Source organism: Semicossyphus pulcher, unplaced genomic scaffold (genome assembly GCF_022749685.1).
Source record: "Semicossyphus pulcher isolate SPU_LCO1_2020_fin unplaced genomic scaffold, fSemPul1.0.p SCAF_16, whole genome shotgun sequence".
NCBI classification, from domain to species: Eukaryota; Metazoa; Chordata; class Actinopteri; order Labriformes; family Labridae; genus Semicossyphus; species Semicossyphus pulcher.
Genome location: NW_027211670.1, coordinates 12,495,391 through 12,511,127, shown reverse-complemented (window position 1 = coordinate 12,511,127; position 15,737 = coordinate 12,495,391). Strand labels below are relative to the sequence as shown.

The 15,737-nt window shown below is 45.0% G+C and overlaps 1 protein-coding gene across 1 annotated transcript in view; it reads right to left on the bottom strand.

Moving 5' to 3' along the window:
* The window catches only part of capn15 (calpain 15), a 46,194-nt gene that overhangs the window by 10,510 nt on the left and 19,947 nt on the right, over positions 1 to 15,737 (bottom strand). Inside the window, exons 3-7 of the mRNA XM_069664996.1 lie at positions 11,026 to 11,234; positions 7,623 to 7,806; positions 5,646 to 5,869; positions 5,263 to 5,388; positions 2,416 to 2,568 (exon numbers count right to left, since the gene is read on the bottom strand). Of these exons, the coding sequence (XP_069521097.1) occupies positions 2,416 to 2,568; positions 5,263 to 5,388; positions 5,646 to 5,869; positions 7,623 to 7,806; positions 11,026 to 11,234 (896 nt within the window). The remainder of the gene's footprint in view (positions 1 to 2,415; positions 2,569 to 5,262; positions 5,389 to 5,645; positions 5,870 to 7,622; positions 7,807 to 11,025; positions 11,235 to 15,737) is intronic.

The window sequence follows — 15,737 nt, the reverse complement described above, 5'->3', positions numbered from 1 at the left end:
TTCTGACCAATCAGAAAGCAGTTTCCTCGTGCATCAAAACCTTTGGTCGTCTGGTAAAAGCTGCCGTGTGCAACATTGTAACAATTTGGTCTTTGATTCGGATCAAACAAATTGACTTTAGGTGTCAAAGAGGCCTTATTGTACAATCATACTATGTCAGTGTTGGTAAGCTATACTACCAACATTCAATCAATCATTCCGTCTTTATTTGTATCATACCTGTCATACAGGTAAGTGCAGTTCAAAGCTCAAAGCTCACTTGCGTCTGCTTTTTTATTATGCTGACAGCATGTTCTAGCAGAGAGGCGTTAAATAAGACCATTTATCTGTAAGTGCAGCGTTCTGTTCGCTTCACCGGTGACTGACAAGCAGACATAAGACAGAAAAATACTTTCAATCATATAAATGGTTATGGATAAAAGATAAACAGAATTAATTCATGGAACAAATAAAAAAACATGATGAAAAAAAGAAACAGGCTTAATGCCCCCTCCTGCACTGTTTTTAAACTAACTGATGCACTTTGAGTCGTCCATCTTTGAACATCTAAACTACGTCAATAACGTCCTCTTAGCGTGAGTGCAGCCGGATTCTCTCTAAGCACAGCAGTCGTCTTCCCATCTTTCCGTGCCCTCATGATGTTTTCCCTCGAGGTCAAGGAGAAGTGGACGAGAAGAGGACGTAGGAGGTCAATTTTTTCCTTTACTGACCCAAACAAGGTCGCTGGCCAAGTAAGTCTCATGGAAGAGAGGGATGTGCAGCGCGGCTAGAAACCCACCAGTCAGTACTGGATGCAGCGAGCGACTGAGTGACAGGATTAATCTAATATGACAAGACAGACTGAGAGCGATGACAAGTCTCAGACTCAGCCTGCCAAATCCTCCGGCTACCGAAGCAAAGACAGAAAAAACACAATTGCATGATAACACCATGGTAGTATAAAGCACTCGTCAACAAACACAATGTACTGAAATCAACAAAAACGCAGCCGCTCTGTTTGGTGTCAATACCAGATGGTCAGATAAATCCACACAGGCACAGATTACGGAGCCATTCATCACTTCTGGCACGTAACGACGGTCCATCATGATGCAATTACAGGACATTTGGAAAGTTATTTACTACGCCAAGGAAGGCACGTTTGTGGTGACGCTTGTTTGTCTGTTTTGTCAGCAGGATAATGGAAATACGGCAGAGGCGGTGTGATGCTTTTGGCAATGTGCTGCTGGGACACCATGGGTCCTGCTGTTCATGTAGATGTTCCTCTGACACGTACCATCTACCTACACGGTGCTGCAGACCAAGTACAACCCTTCATGGAAACAGTATTCCCTAATGGCAGTGGCCTCTTTCAGCAGGATCGTGCGCCCTGCATCACTGCAGCAATGGTTCAGGAATGGTTTGAGGAACAGTTCAATGTGTTGACTCCGATCCATGGAGGATCTACCTCACAACTTACAGGACTTAAAGGATCTGCTGCTAACGTCTACATTCCTACAACACCCAGCATGCATTGCGCCCCTCTCTCTGTAAGGAACGGCCCAGCGAGAGACGCTGGAGTCAAATACTACCGTTTTCGCTTCAGGCGATGGCTCAGAGCGGGACAGAATCCGAAATATGACGAGAATATACCGGTGGATCATCTAAAAAATCTTCAGGTCTGCAGTCTACATTTCAAACTTGACGATTTTGAACGAGACATGACATCAGAGGCGAGCGTCCTAGATAGAGGAAGTGTAGTTTAGCAAGCTCCCTGGCCTCTGCAAGATGACGCGATTTACGTAGTGTGTAGGAGGTTTTCCAGGGCCCATTGGAGAAGCAGATAGTCCTCCAAAGGCACAGAGCCAAATTGCATTTTTTTCCTACCTTAATGGCATTAGCTCCCCATAATAGCATGATAGGACTGAGGTTGGATATCGGCAAACTGGCCCTTTAAGAAATAATTCTCATACGCTAAGCAGATTTGCATACCATAAAAGACTATTGGCCTTGGTGTAGGTCTGCACTCTCTGAGGGCCAGGCTAGTTTCACCTGTAAACACTAAACAAAAGCTCCTCTAAACAGCTGGTGTTGCATAGAAGCACTTTGAATGAACCGTCACAGCAGGTCAAGCATTTTATATTTCTGAATGCGACATGTTTGGAATAAACACAAGTAGTATCTTAGCGTAGCATTAGCAGTCACAGCCACCAGGGCTTAAATTAATTAGCAATCTGAAAAGTGCAATCAAAGAAAATCACAGCATATATAACGGATCATAACGGTTGAGGAAGCTGCAATACTTCCTGACGGCCACTAGGGGGAAGAAAGGTTACTAATCACTTAAAGGTTGTTGTGATAATAATGATGTTTTTACTGTTTATGACAGATCATAATTACATAAAAAAGTCGTCTCCATGCAAACATGACTCTTACTTTATAAAGTCGGTGTACTCCATCCAGAAGACGCCCTCGCTGCTGCCGTGAGCCATCAGCTCGTGACGCAGATGCTGCGGCCAGTCCGTCCACTCGTCCGACCAGCTGCCGTTCCACGAAAAGCGGCCCCACGGGTTACGCAGCCGCAGCAGCCTGAAGAGTGACAGGTAGGGGGGAGGAAGTTGTTAACAGGAAGTGGAGCCAGAAAGAGGATCTGGTTAAAGTGAAAACAGCTTCTAGTCATCACTGTATCCCGTTCTCTGCAGACTCATATTGCTCCTCTTATGGATGATTGCCTACTTTTTAACAACCCATTTCATTTTACTGCCTCCTCCCAGCAGTGAAGAACTTATAATGGAAACCCACACTGGAGTCCCCCACTCTCCAAAAAAAAAAGGAGCAGGTGAATCACTGTTTCCAAGCTGCTTTTCATCTCCTCCGGGCTGCGAGCAGGAGGACTCCAACTCATTTTAGATCAAGCGCTGAGGCCCAATCTTCCACTCCGACTGCTTCATGGCAGTAAATTAAAGTGGCTGTGTGTGGCTCTTGAGCAAATTGCGTCTGGGATTTACGGCTCCTCTCGACTTCCCCTCACAGGTAGGACAGAAGAAGCCTCCATTGTGTTGACTCACAATGCTATCATGATCAAAGCGATCAAACGGAGCCGCCGTGCACCTGTTCTCTACTGGCAGCCTTTAAACCCCCGTTAGCCATGAATCATTCAAGAAACCCTTTCCCTGAGTGGGCATCTGTTCAATAGACTCTACATTCACGCCGCATTTCCATCAATAAATCCGTAATATATAAAATGTTTATTGAAATCTGGGGCCAGTTTGTTTGCGTCTTTATTTTTTTAACAGAATCTTGAAGCTGAAGTCTCTTTTCGAGCCCCGTCTTCTGTTTAAATCATTGTTTTGTGCAACAGTCATGAATGAGGGATGTAGCTGAAGGAAAAGAAGATTAAAGGGAAAGTTTCAAGGGTGACATGAGTAACATATTGGCTTTGCATGTGGAGCAGATGGTTACGTCCCTTTTAAAGACAAAAAAACAAACTTTATCAGTTCAAGTTTGATTATTTCTGCAACGGCGAGCCTCTAAATACGACATCACACAAGCTGCTGCAGGAGAGAAAAAGCAGAGGAACCTGACTCTGAGCGAGACTGCAATCAAAATCCAGCTGAGAATAAAACATGAATTAATCCAAATAGTGCATTAGCCAGGGGGGTCGGTCGAGCCAATTTGGAGGGACCATGTCTCATAGTGAGTTTTATAAAGGTCTATGTCCCCAGTGTTGGAAAATGTACGACAGCATTGCAGCAATGGTAGCTTTCTATGTGCTATCACTCCTTTTTTCATCCCTTCGCCTTTTGTGTTCGCCATTTTCCACACAGAGCCAATATACAAGAGGGTAACCTACACAGAATATCATCAAGTCATACATCATTGTAAAGCTTAGATCATATTCTATCTACCAGTCACATTTTCATGACGCTGAGGACAAGAGAATTTCACCTTTGACCTCTAACGCTGTAATAGGGCAAATTCTGCATGCCTCTGCAAACGCCATTATAACTACCTGGTGGTGGGAGTGGGTGGTCTTCCATATTTTTTTATCCATATCCGACATCTCTCCTCTTGAGTTTTGCGCTTCATAAAAGTGAAAAATATGCTCAATATCCTCAAAACTTTGACGATATCTGCTGTCGGACTTTTGTTCCGGCATACCTCCTTGTTCTGAAAGCTTGACGGCCTCCCGCGCCTAGTTACGGTTGCTAACAGAGGATAGGACAGTGGCCGTTTAAGGGAGGGGCTTAGAGAGAGGTCATTTGTATGTTTCCAAAACTGCAACAGATTTATAAGCCCCTAAATACGGCAGCGTCAGCAGTGTCGCGGGCATTGTATTGGACTGTCGTGGTGAAGAAGGAGCTGACCAGTAAGGCGAAGCTCTCAATTTATCAGAGGATCTACGCTCCAACCCTCGCCTATGCTCATGAGCTTTGGGTAGCGACCGCAGAATAAGATCGCTGATACAAGCGGGTAAAGAGCTCGGACATCAGGAGGAAGCTCGGAGTAGAGTTGAGGTGGTTCAAGCATCTGATCACGATGCCTCCTGGGTGCCTCCCTGTGGAGGCACGTCCAACTGGGAGGAGACCCAGGGGTAGACCCAGAGCCCTAAAGGGATTATATATCCCACCTGGCCTGGGATCGCCTCCCCAGAAGGAGCTGGAAATTGTTGCTAGGGAGAGGGACGTCTGGGCTAACTTGCTTAGCCTGCTGCTGCCAGCGCGACCCGACCCACGGATAAGGGGCAGATAATGGATGGATGGATGGAAGAATTATAATTGTTAACCCTTTAGTCTTCAAGAACAGCTGGCATTCACCTGGAGTGCACCACCCACTGTCACTGTGAGCACCTGGTGTCCCTCTTTTTCTTACAATTTTATGCCTATTGAAGCTGTGGAAGTATAATGGGAGTGCAACTGTCAGTCATCTCACATCGTCTGTGCAGAAAATGAACAGGACTTTTACTTCTGAAGCTCTCTTATAGCTGCCCTTATTTTGAAAGACTGTATTAAAAAGGCCACCTTGTTGTTCTTCATTAAGTTTATGAACTGTAAACTTTGTGGCCATAAGCCGGCAGGACACCGACAGAAAGTACATTAAGTAGTTTAATTAGTTTCTTTTAAGTTTAAGTTGAAGTCTACTATCTGTACTGTGGATTAAAGATGGGAGGAGGGAGGTAAAGCAGATAAACAGAAGTACAAAGAAGAGATCAGGATGATGGAAAGATAAAAAGACATGCAGGTAATCACTCATGTTTACATTCTTTCTTCTCTCTTTTCATACCTGTAACCCTGAACGTCTCGCACGTCCAGGACGGAATAGGCGTGTCGAGGCCGCAGACCCAGAGACTCGTAGACGACGTCGTCGACCTTCATGTTGCCTCCTCCACAAGATGCTCCCATCAGAAAGCTAACGGAGAGGAACAACACAGTGCAATGTATAAGATACAAAGTAAGAAAGTAAAATACTGTCCTTATTCAAGTCTTATTTAGTAATGATAACCAAAGCCTCTTTTATCACTGAGACCTGCTGCTAATTGGAAGTGAGCACCTTTGTAGCTCAGTGTTTGTAGGTGTGAGGGTTGATGTATTTTCTCCCTGTACTGTAAAAATGTATCAACACTATACTAGGTAGAATGATGGTTACACAATAAGGGTGTAACTTGCCCCGCCTCCTTGGAGCTGAGCATCTTGGCCCAGATGAGGTCCGTGTCGATGGGCTCCTCTCTGGGGTTGGTGGAGCTGACCTGCAGCATCAGGGAGTCGCAGGGCGCCCCCGTCAGCGTGGCCAGGCCCTCGATGGCGCGCCCCGCCTGCAGGGCAAAGTAAGAGCCGTGGAGTTTGGCCAGGGCCTTCTCAATCAGCGCCACCCATAGCTGCTTCCTCTGAGCCTGGAGTGATGGGAACGAGAAGAGGGAAGCATTAGTCACGTCTTGTTCAACAGGAAGTTGTTTCTGCTGTTGGGTTGGTTTTAAGGTGTTGGCTCTGAACCTGTTGGAGCTGACTCAAATGTTTAAAAGGTTTCACAATAACCTCATAAAAAAGGTCTTAACATTCTTAATCATGCTGGTGAAGGACTTTCTTTACCTGTCCTACCCAGCGTCTCTTCCATTTCTACCATGTCTTCCCTGAGAGCTAATAAAGAATAAGTTTTAAAGTGTGACTCCTTCTGCCTGTGAGCGTCTGGATTTGTTTGCTTGTGTTGTATTTGTTTCACACTGCAATGCTTCATTTGTCCCGTTACTGTCTGTTTATTAATTAGACCTCCAGGTACAATTATCCTCTATGGGGGCCTTTGTCACACGCTTGAGATAAAAAGCAGAATAATTATTAGCTTGAAATTATGATAAGAAGTTAATATAACTTTTATGTTGGGCTGCAACGTCATCAGCAGGGTGAATATAATGACTCAAGAGCAACATTCAGACGCCTGACTTCCTGATAAATCAGAGTATACAGTATATGTCCAACAGACTGTGCATCACATGTCCTTGCTTCTCCTTTATGCTACCTTCAAAAAAAAACTCTTTATAAACACACTGACGCAAAAGAAACAGATTCTTTTCTTCTTTTAATTCCACGTTTTTTCCTCCTTAAAAGAAGCATGTGCCTTCATTACCCACAATGCACCTACCGCCAACATTGCAGCACTAGAACATAGCTCGTGTTTGGTGTCTAGGCTCCGACCTCATCACCCCTCACAGATTTATTTTACATGCAGAAATCTGAGGCGCGATGAGATAATATCTTAAACCCCCGAGCCGGAGCCTGCAGGTGGGCGCTGGGGCTGAAAGTATGAGCGCAGTACTGGTGCAGGGCAGCGACAGCAATGGTAGAGCAGAGGGATAGAGACCGGAAATCTTGCAGCTTAAATAGACCGGGGAAGAAGTGTTTGTAAAGTGATTGTGGAGAGTGACGCATGTCAAAGGTGGAATCAGTGCAGCTCGAGTTGCCTGCTTGAACTTGCAGTTCCATCCGAAACAGAACAGTTTTTGTTTGTGATATATTCTTTGATAATAGAAATGGAACTGTAGTTAAAGGATGAGTTATTCCTGGTCCATGAGACTATCCACATATCCTTTTAACAGTCTGTTTTTACTTAGAAGCAAGCTTGCTTATGGAATAAATATGCAACACTGCTATTGTATAGATGTGCGGCACTGCAGCTGCACATGCGACTGCTCTAACCTGTTAACATGGGTCGCATATGTGCTGCTCAGGCCTGCAGTGTGGACCAAGTGTCAGGCTTCTAGCCTCAAGCGGGAATGAGAGCTCACTTTTCAAACTTGTAGGCTGACTTAAGTGACCTCATTAGAGGCAATACTGTATATTAGACTTTGCAAAACTCGCTCTTGAGCCAGAAAAGTTTATTACAACTTTTTTTCCCCCCACATATAGTGAATATAAAAAGCATGTCGGAGGGTGAATGCACTGCACAGTCTGCTCATATCAGCAGGTTGCTTCAGTTTTTGCGTTTGTATTTGCATCATCTCAAACCTCCCAAACATGTCTTGTAAGAGGGCAAACACTACACAAGAAGAATACAGTGCATTTCCATTTAAATGTTCCTCCTTCCTTTTTTCTTTAGTGTCCATAAAACCCCTTTTAGATTAACGGTGTGTGTCTGACTCCTCCTGTCCTGACCTGGGAGAAGAGGAGGTAGCCGTAGTCGTCGCAGGGCAGCATGTCGTCCACAAGTACCGTCGTCCATGTCCCATCTTTACACAACCGGACCTGGTAGGCCCCCTCCGTGCAGATGGTCCTGGTGATCATAACTCTCTCCACCAGCTCCGGTCGCTCCGCCAGCACCGCCAGCGCGCTCAGGAACCTGAGAGAGAGAGAGAGAGAGAGAGAGAGAGAGAGAGAGAGAGAGAGAGAGAGAGAGAGAGAGAGAGAGAGAGAGAGAGAGAAAAATAAATAAATAAAAAATAATAAAAATCAATGAATTGGAAAACGAGACGTCGGATCAGGCGGGACAGATGGGTGAATGAGAGAGATGTGACTGAAACAAAGACAATCCGAATCAAGCCATGAAACAAATGGAGATGAAAAGACATAAATGTTCGGTTGATTGTGACGGACAGGTGGGTGGTTGAACGGATGCCTGCTTTAGTCAAACAAAAAGACAGGCAGAGGATGAAGCAGGGAATGTTTTAACAAAAATAAACCGAGCTGCGGCGAGACTGGAGATGTGGAATTAAAACATCCTTTTCTGCAAGGTACCGAGAGCACTTACGAAAGACTCTTTTCTATATACACAATTTGCCTGCTTTGAAAATCAATCACATTTGATGAAATGAGCATCTATGCCTTCTGGTTACCCCCTCCATTACGGTTAATTCACCCTGCAGCAAAGACAAACCGGCTCGCCGCGCATAATTAGCTTGCAAGAGAAATGAGTTAATCAAAATTCCTTAAACATGAGAAAATGCTAATTCTTCACACAGGAGAGACTCATCTGGGGACAACAGGATCCAACTTAAAAGGAATATATTTAAAAATGAAGATTAGTTCATCTGAAAATGTAGAAAGAGATCATAAAATACGGATTAAAAGGCGACAAATTATGTAATTGTATGCTGATGACTCACTGCTGATTTTACAGGATACCGACGCCTTTATTAAAGAGGGGGTATTATGTTGTTTCACCATTTGAGACATTTATATATATTATTTAAAAATGTTGGATGTCCAGACTAAACATGGGTGAAGTTTCAAATCTGTAGGTAAAAGTATGTTGGAGTAATCTCCAGGCTTCTCAGCTCAACCTGCAGGCTGCTGTGAACGCCAGGTTTCACACTGTTTTTTCTACACGCTGCACTTTGTGACATCACAAAGATCATCCCATAGACTGTAAAAAATAATGGACGTAGCCGCTGTGGCATCACCCATTGGTTTCTCGACTGCGTAAATGAAGCCGAAATATGGCCGCCGCTATGTTTGTTCACTGGAGCCTGAAGTGACCAAATTTGAATGAGAGGGTGGCGCTGCAGAAGAGCAAGAGTTATCAAAGCTAAACAGTCTGTGTCTATGGCTGATCCATTAGCTCGTGAATGAGCTAGTTTAACTTTCCCAGGAAGAGATTCTGTTTGTGACGGTCACTGACAGCAGGTGTTTGTTTATCAGACTAAAGAAGTAGCGGACTCGCCGTTCGCTGCCCGGTGAGACAGCGGCGAGTCGACACATAATGGGAAACTTAAAATAACTGGTCTTCTCATCACTACGGTCCGCTGTCTGACTCTTAATTACTGTCTGACGATTAAATAAATGTTTGATAAACACTGCACAGGCTAACAAGCAGCTAAAGGTAGCACAGTATGCCTGCTACTTAGTGCTAAAAATATTTCAATACAGTAACATTTAACTCACCGAAAAGCTGGAGCTCAGACTTCTTGCATAGCCATAAAGTTCCATAAATCCCACAGAGAGATTATTTGTCCAAACTTTGAATGAAAGAATCCCCGAAAGGCTCCAACAACACAAACAGGTGAAGTTAAGCTCAGTGTCTGTGTCTGTGTTGACGTCTAGCACACAGCCAGCAGCATCCACCTGTCAATCAAATGAGCTGGCCCCTATAATTTAAGGCTTAATATAATTAAAACAGGTGTGTTTTAAATTCACCCCTGTACAGTTATCTTGAAAAATAAAATTTGCTACCAGGCTGTAAACATGTTTATTTCGACTGTAAAAATTGCCATTTCTGAAGCCTGCTCAAGCTGCACTTTGTGACGTCACAAATTGCAGCTTGAGCAGGCTTCAGAGAGCTGGCCAATCAGAAGAAAGTGGGCTTGTAGGGGGCGGGGTTTCTTAAAGGGACAGAGCTGACTGAGTCGTTTCAGGCAGAGGCTTTATAAGGGCCTGCACAGAGCACCAGTGTGAGAAGAGTTTTTTTTAACTGTAAATTATGCTAAGCTACTCCACAGGTATCACAGGGTGAAATATGAAGCTTGATAATTTGCATAATACGCCCCCTTTAATGACATAACTTACATTTAACAAACCAAGGAGCTACTTCTGCCACTAGCAATACAGCCACTATACCCACAGATGACAGTTATAATCCCTTTCAGTCCTAACGTCATTGTGTATTAGCATCGCAGCCGTTTAAAGGCCGACACTCTTTTGTGTGCGGCTGGAAATGTGTATCATTAAAGCTACACTCCATCTGTTCAAGTGACAACCAAGCGTGGCTGATCAGTCCATTCAGACTCTGATGAAATAACCAATCGGCTCCAATAAAATCAAATAAAAATCCAATTAGCTGTGTCATTATATGGCTCTTGTGTTGGAGCTGTACTCAAGGACGAGGGCGAGCGGGACAACTTTTTTCCGCTGCCACTGGCTGGCTGGAGCGAGCTGGGTTTGTTGGCTGGTTTAGTAGGACAAGTGTGTGTGTGTGTGTGTGTGTGTGTGTGTGTGTGTGTGTGTGTATCGGAGGGAGAGCGATGAATTAGGGTTACATCCTGTCGCGAGTGAGAGGATTCAGCTCAGGGGAGGGTTATTTTTGATAAGCTGTGTGCGCTGGCGATGAATCGAAAACTTGTATTGGGACAACTTTGTGAGTGACTCTTCTTTGTTGGTGGATGACAACACACACCCCAAAAGGACACACAGAACAAGGGCAGAGAGATAAAGCGTGTCCAGACTCACAGCCCTGTGAATAATCTCCCTGTCAGGTGTATCTGTGCATCTGTCCGACTACACCCCGCTCCCCTCTTTCATTTAACGCTCTGCCTTCCTGCCTCCCAATTTTTCAGTTTCACGCCTCCTCTTTCTTTACTCACTGTTTCACCCGCTTTCTGTCACCGTCTCCATCTCTGTCTCTGCATCTCAGGCAGACTCAGACAAAAACCACACAGGCGTGAAATGCTATCTGTTGTCTGTTTTATATCGCTCTGACCTTTCAGGAGGACTTAACAGATTGAAAAGAAAATGTGCTTTTACTTTGAAAGAATGTCGCTATCCATGTTTTTCCCCTGCCTGGTTTTTTGCGTCTGATTTGTCCGTCTCTAGTCTGATGGGTGTCCTGTGTGTCTTTGCAGCTCACCAGCAGTTCCCGAGCAGGCCCTGCAGGATGTCGGAGGGCCGCGGCGTGCGGAAGACGGACCACTTGACGCCTCTGTCTTTGAAGTTGCTGCAGTTGATCTCGTGGGGACGGAGCCACTTTTTGATCCGCTGCTGGACGCTGTCGCCCTCCGGGAAGCCAACGGAGCGAGGACCCGGGGGGAAACTGTCGTCCACGAAGTTCACAGCGTTCTGAGGAGAGACAGAGAGACACTTATGATAATGAGGAGACAACATCTAAAACCCAGTCTTTAATCATGCCTTAAGGACTAAAGAAGAGCACTTTAAAACAAAGCTTTCCAAACTGTTAATGCACGCCTGAAGGACACTTTGAGCTTTTGACGAGTAGCTGTTAATCTCTGCTCCAAATTCCTGATATGACCTGTTTTGCAGGTGAACTATGATTAAAAACAGGACACTTCAGGCCACCACATGGGCCCTGGGCTCTGGGGGGAACAATCTGCTGCCTTACATAGTCAGTCATGTGGAAGGAGGAACTTCTGCTTTTTTTTGGTAGATTTTTTTAGCCCTTTATCGCTGCATTCATAAACATGGGACAGAGGTAGAGACATGCAATGAGGAGATGATCTAAAACAATGCTAATGAAGCTAGTAGCATATATATACATACACATATGTGCACAGCAGGAAGTCTTTACACAGGACACCTATGCAAATCACTTCACGCTTCCCTTCCCTACATATTTCCTGCAGAGCGCCGAGCATTTAAAACGACACCCTGCATTTAAGCGCCCTGTAATGTAGCTGCCTCTCTACTGTACACACGAGCGCGACTACATGATACATTAACAGATCAACAGACACCCAATCCGTCACACTATCTGCCCGTCTAAAACTCTCCCGTACTAACCCGAGAGGGCCGACTGACGCGCGCGCAGGCGCCAACCCTATCCGGTTTCCTCTGCTCGGTGTCAGACGTGGGCTCGGCCAGGGGATGTAATGGGGACGCCCCACTGGCGGCTCCACAGTGAGGCGAATTGATTAGCGGACATCCCTTACAATCCAATTCTGCAGCCCGGATGCAGCATTAGCCGGCAGACAGAATCACTTCTGCGCCGTCTCGCCGCCCCGACCATCTGAGGTCGCCATGTAGCTTACAGACACTGTACTTCACTGGCTTATGTGTGACCCCTGTGCGGGCTTTTATTGTGTGGGCTCGGGGGTCAGGCTGGATTTATCACAGAGGCCGAGGGGGGAGCCGTGGCCACGGACTCAAACACAGACAGCACTTTAAACTAATGCAACTCTCAGGACACAGTCTGTGCATTAAAAACTTGAGTGTACTGTGAGCAGTGACCGTGGGTTAAAGAGGCAGCTTCATTTAGTGCAGATTGCACCTCCACAAACGGTAAACTTCTCTAATGAGGCAAGTAGACACAAGGCACACAGAGTTCAACAGACAGTGAAATCAGCCTGAATCTGCACAGAAGCACAGACGAACTTATTCTGACAAAACTGATATAAAATATAACACAAACATCCTCACTGTGGAAGCTAAGAAGAAACATTAAAGGCTGATAGCTCTGAAGCAGAGCATCCTTAACCTTTGCCAAACCACATTTCCCAGGAGGCATTTCACACAGCAGATACCAACACTGTTACAATCAAAGAGCCACCTCGCCTAAAATAATAATAACAATAATAATAATAACACTTCAGGGGGACAAATGAGCCTTTTTTATTGTCTGTCAGGTCACAAATATATTTAAGCAATATCACACTTGAGGTCAAGATGTACGTAATATCATCACGGCTGTGATTTGGTCGTAGGCCGCAGATAATCACAGCTGTGCTGATATTCAATATAACATCACAGCCTCGAGTGTGATAGCGCTTTTGTACAACAGTTATACAAGCAGCAAACAGTTGTAAAAAGTAGACATACATGGTCAGCTGTAATGTTAATTAAGAGTATTCAGAACACCTGGCTGAGGCGGAGTGATACACAGAGTGAGAAGTCCCAGAGATGTTGTTCTCTATATCAGCACTCATGGAATGCCTCTTGTCCAATCAGATTACAGGGTCGGAACTAACTGTTGTATAAAAAGCATTAACTGCTATCTTTTTTACACAAGTGTTATGTCATAATAACAACAGCATGTTAAAACTTTTGGTCCATATAAAATGTGATTAAATTACATAATAGGGTTAAAGATTTGGGCCACTTGGATTGCGATTGTTAGCAAGGCTTTAGCATAGCAACCTAGATACACATACCACAGTTTGGGTATTACTGGTCTAATTGATTGTAATGTGTTAGCTTCAGTTACAAGGTACTATGCCAAGATGCTAGCCTCCAATTCTCTTACCATTATTTTATTGGCTACACTGGGTCAATCAATTTATGAATGAATTTAAAAAGTGTTTCTTTGTGCACAGGCCTCTTTTGAGAAAAAGATCCTATTGAGGCTTCCTGTTTTTAATGAATGACTTAAATTGACCCTGCACTGCAAATGTAGCCTTTCACACAAACTATTCATGCAACTCTACTGTAGCCTTTCATTCTGTGCTATCAGAATTAATTATTTTGAATATTACTGTTCAGGCTTGTTTTCACACTCTGTCATCAGCAGGTCAAAGGCAGCTTCACTTGATAAATAAACTAAGCGGGCTTGATGATGCTAGCTTATAGCACATGCCAACATATGCTCGGAAACCCTGCCATGTGCTTCGACATATTTCAATCCATCATTTGATGTCCAGACGGCGCTGCTGCTGCTGCTGCTGAGAGCATCCTGTTGCACTAACCTCTCACAGCATAAACATCTTTGAGTGGATGGTCTTGAGTCATTTTACAGACATCAGCTGAAGCATTCTTTACATCAGGAAGAGGCTGTCAGAGTATTCACGTCTTTAGGTATCCAGGGATTTTCCTTTGACACCATGTAGTCAAATGAAATTCAGAGAGAGCCTTACAAGTCCATCATAGTCATATTATCAGAATCTATGAGCAACATAAGCAAAAAGATCGCCACACAGGCAGACATAGACACATTTTCAACATGAAATGGAAACTTTAAATCACATGCCAGCATAAATCTGACTTACTGTCCTCATCGAGTGAAGCTGCTGCTGTCTCTGATTCTATCGCTGTGCAAACGGCAGCATGCAAACTAGACCGTAACAAGCTAAGCGCTATGCTAAGAAAACATGCTGCAGTCCTGCCATCTCCAGGACTTTACATAAATGCAGGCGTAAAGAGGCCCTTTTTTTTGTGAAGATATTAAGCTTGGAGACAGACAACCTACTGATATCCATAAGAGGGGCAACAAGAGGCTATAGAGCTGGATTTCAAAGTGCCACTCTTATTAAACCAGAACAAAAGGCGTCACAGAACAGCCTGGTACTTACAGCACTGTCACAGGCAGAGGAGACCTGTCACTGCCAGCAGTCACAATTTACAATCCAACATGCAACACCAACCCCCAAAAGATGTGGCAGACATCCAACTAACAAGTGCTTTAAAGAGTGTGGAGATGAAAATAAAACAACTAAAAGTCAATCCGCTGCCTTGTAGCGTCTTTTGGTTTGCTCCCCCCGGAGGCTGAACTGGACAGGGAACAGAGGAGCCATGTGCAGCCATGCCTGCTTTAACAGTTCACAAGCGGCGCTGATGGCTGTTAGTAGCATTTACTCGTTTGGCACAGTGAGTAAGCGGACACGCTCTGGGGTGCTGCCATCAGGCGCGCGCACACGCACACACACCTATCGCTCTCCGAACCAATCAAGGGGAGTAGAGAGGCGGGGAGGCGGGACGAGGAACAGTCATCTCAGGTGAGGAGAGGAGGATTTCTCACAGCGCTTACGGATTTGAACTACCAAAATAAAAGCATGCAATCGAAAACTTTCAGTGTATTTCTGTAAGACTGCACACACGCCTCGTCACAGGTTGAACACAATGCTTTTAACATTATTAAACTTTCACCACTGGTGTTTCAGCGCTCGCCAAGTCTTAACGCCGTGACAAAGATGGATTAGAAAGACTAGCACCTCTTGCTAACCAATTCTACCCCCCCGTTCCTCCCTCTGACCCCTAAAACTGGGCTGCAGCACTTGATGCTGTTAGTGATTACATTCACTATAGGGAAGCGGATCATTTCTGCTCCTCTTCTCTCCGGCTCTGCTGCTATAAATAGGCCAGCCCCGTGTTCACCTTAGCACGCACACACACACACACACAGGCACACACACATTGACTGCTACGCTGGAGAATTGAGTGCAGTCGTGTGGAGAGGAGGGGGTGGGATGGGGGTGGAGGGTGCAAGGGGAAAGCATATTTTGAGATATTAGCAGAGGAGGAAGAAAAAACAGGATAGATGTGATGGAGGGAGGCAGATAGAGCGTTGAAGAGCGCCGAGGGGCCGAGCGAGAGAGAGAGGGAGGTCTTAAATATTTGCAGGAGAAAAGGAAAGATGATAAAAGAAGGAGTAGTTAAATGTCGAGCTTAAATCGGGAAAAGGAGGAGGAGGAAGAAGGTGGGGATGAGGACTGTCTGATATCCTTCCTTCCTACTGAGCCGACTGGCCTCCCACGCTCGCAGCAGCGAGCCCTGCGACTTTCAAAGAAGTCATTAATAATGCATCCCAAAGCTCACTTCAAGCCATTGTAAACCTGGCATGGTAGGCGCCGTGCAGATGTAGTAAGCAGGCACGCATCAGACAACTTAATAAACTCA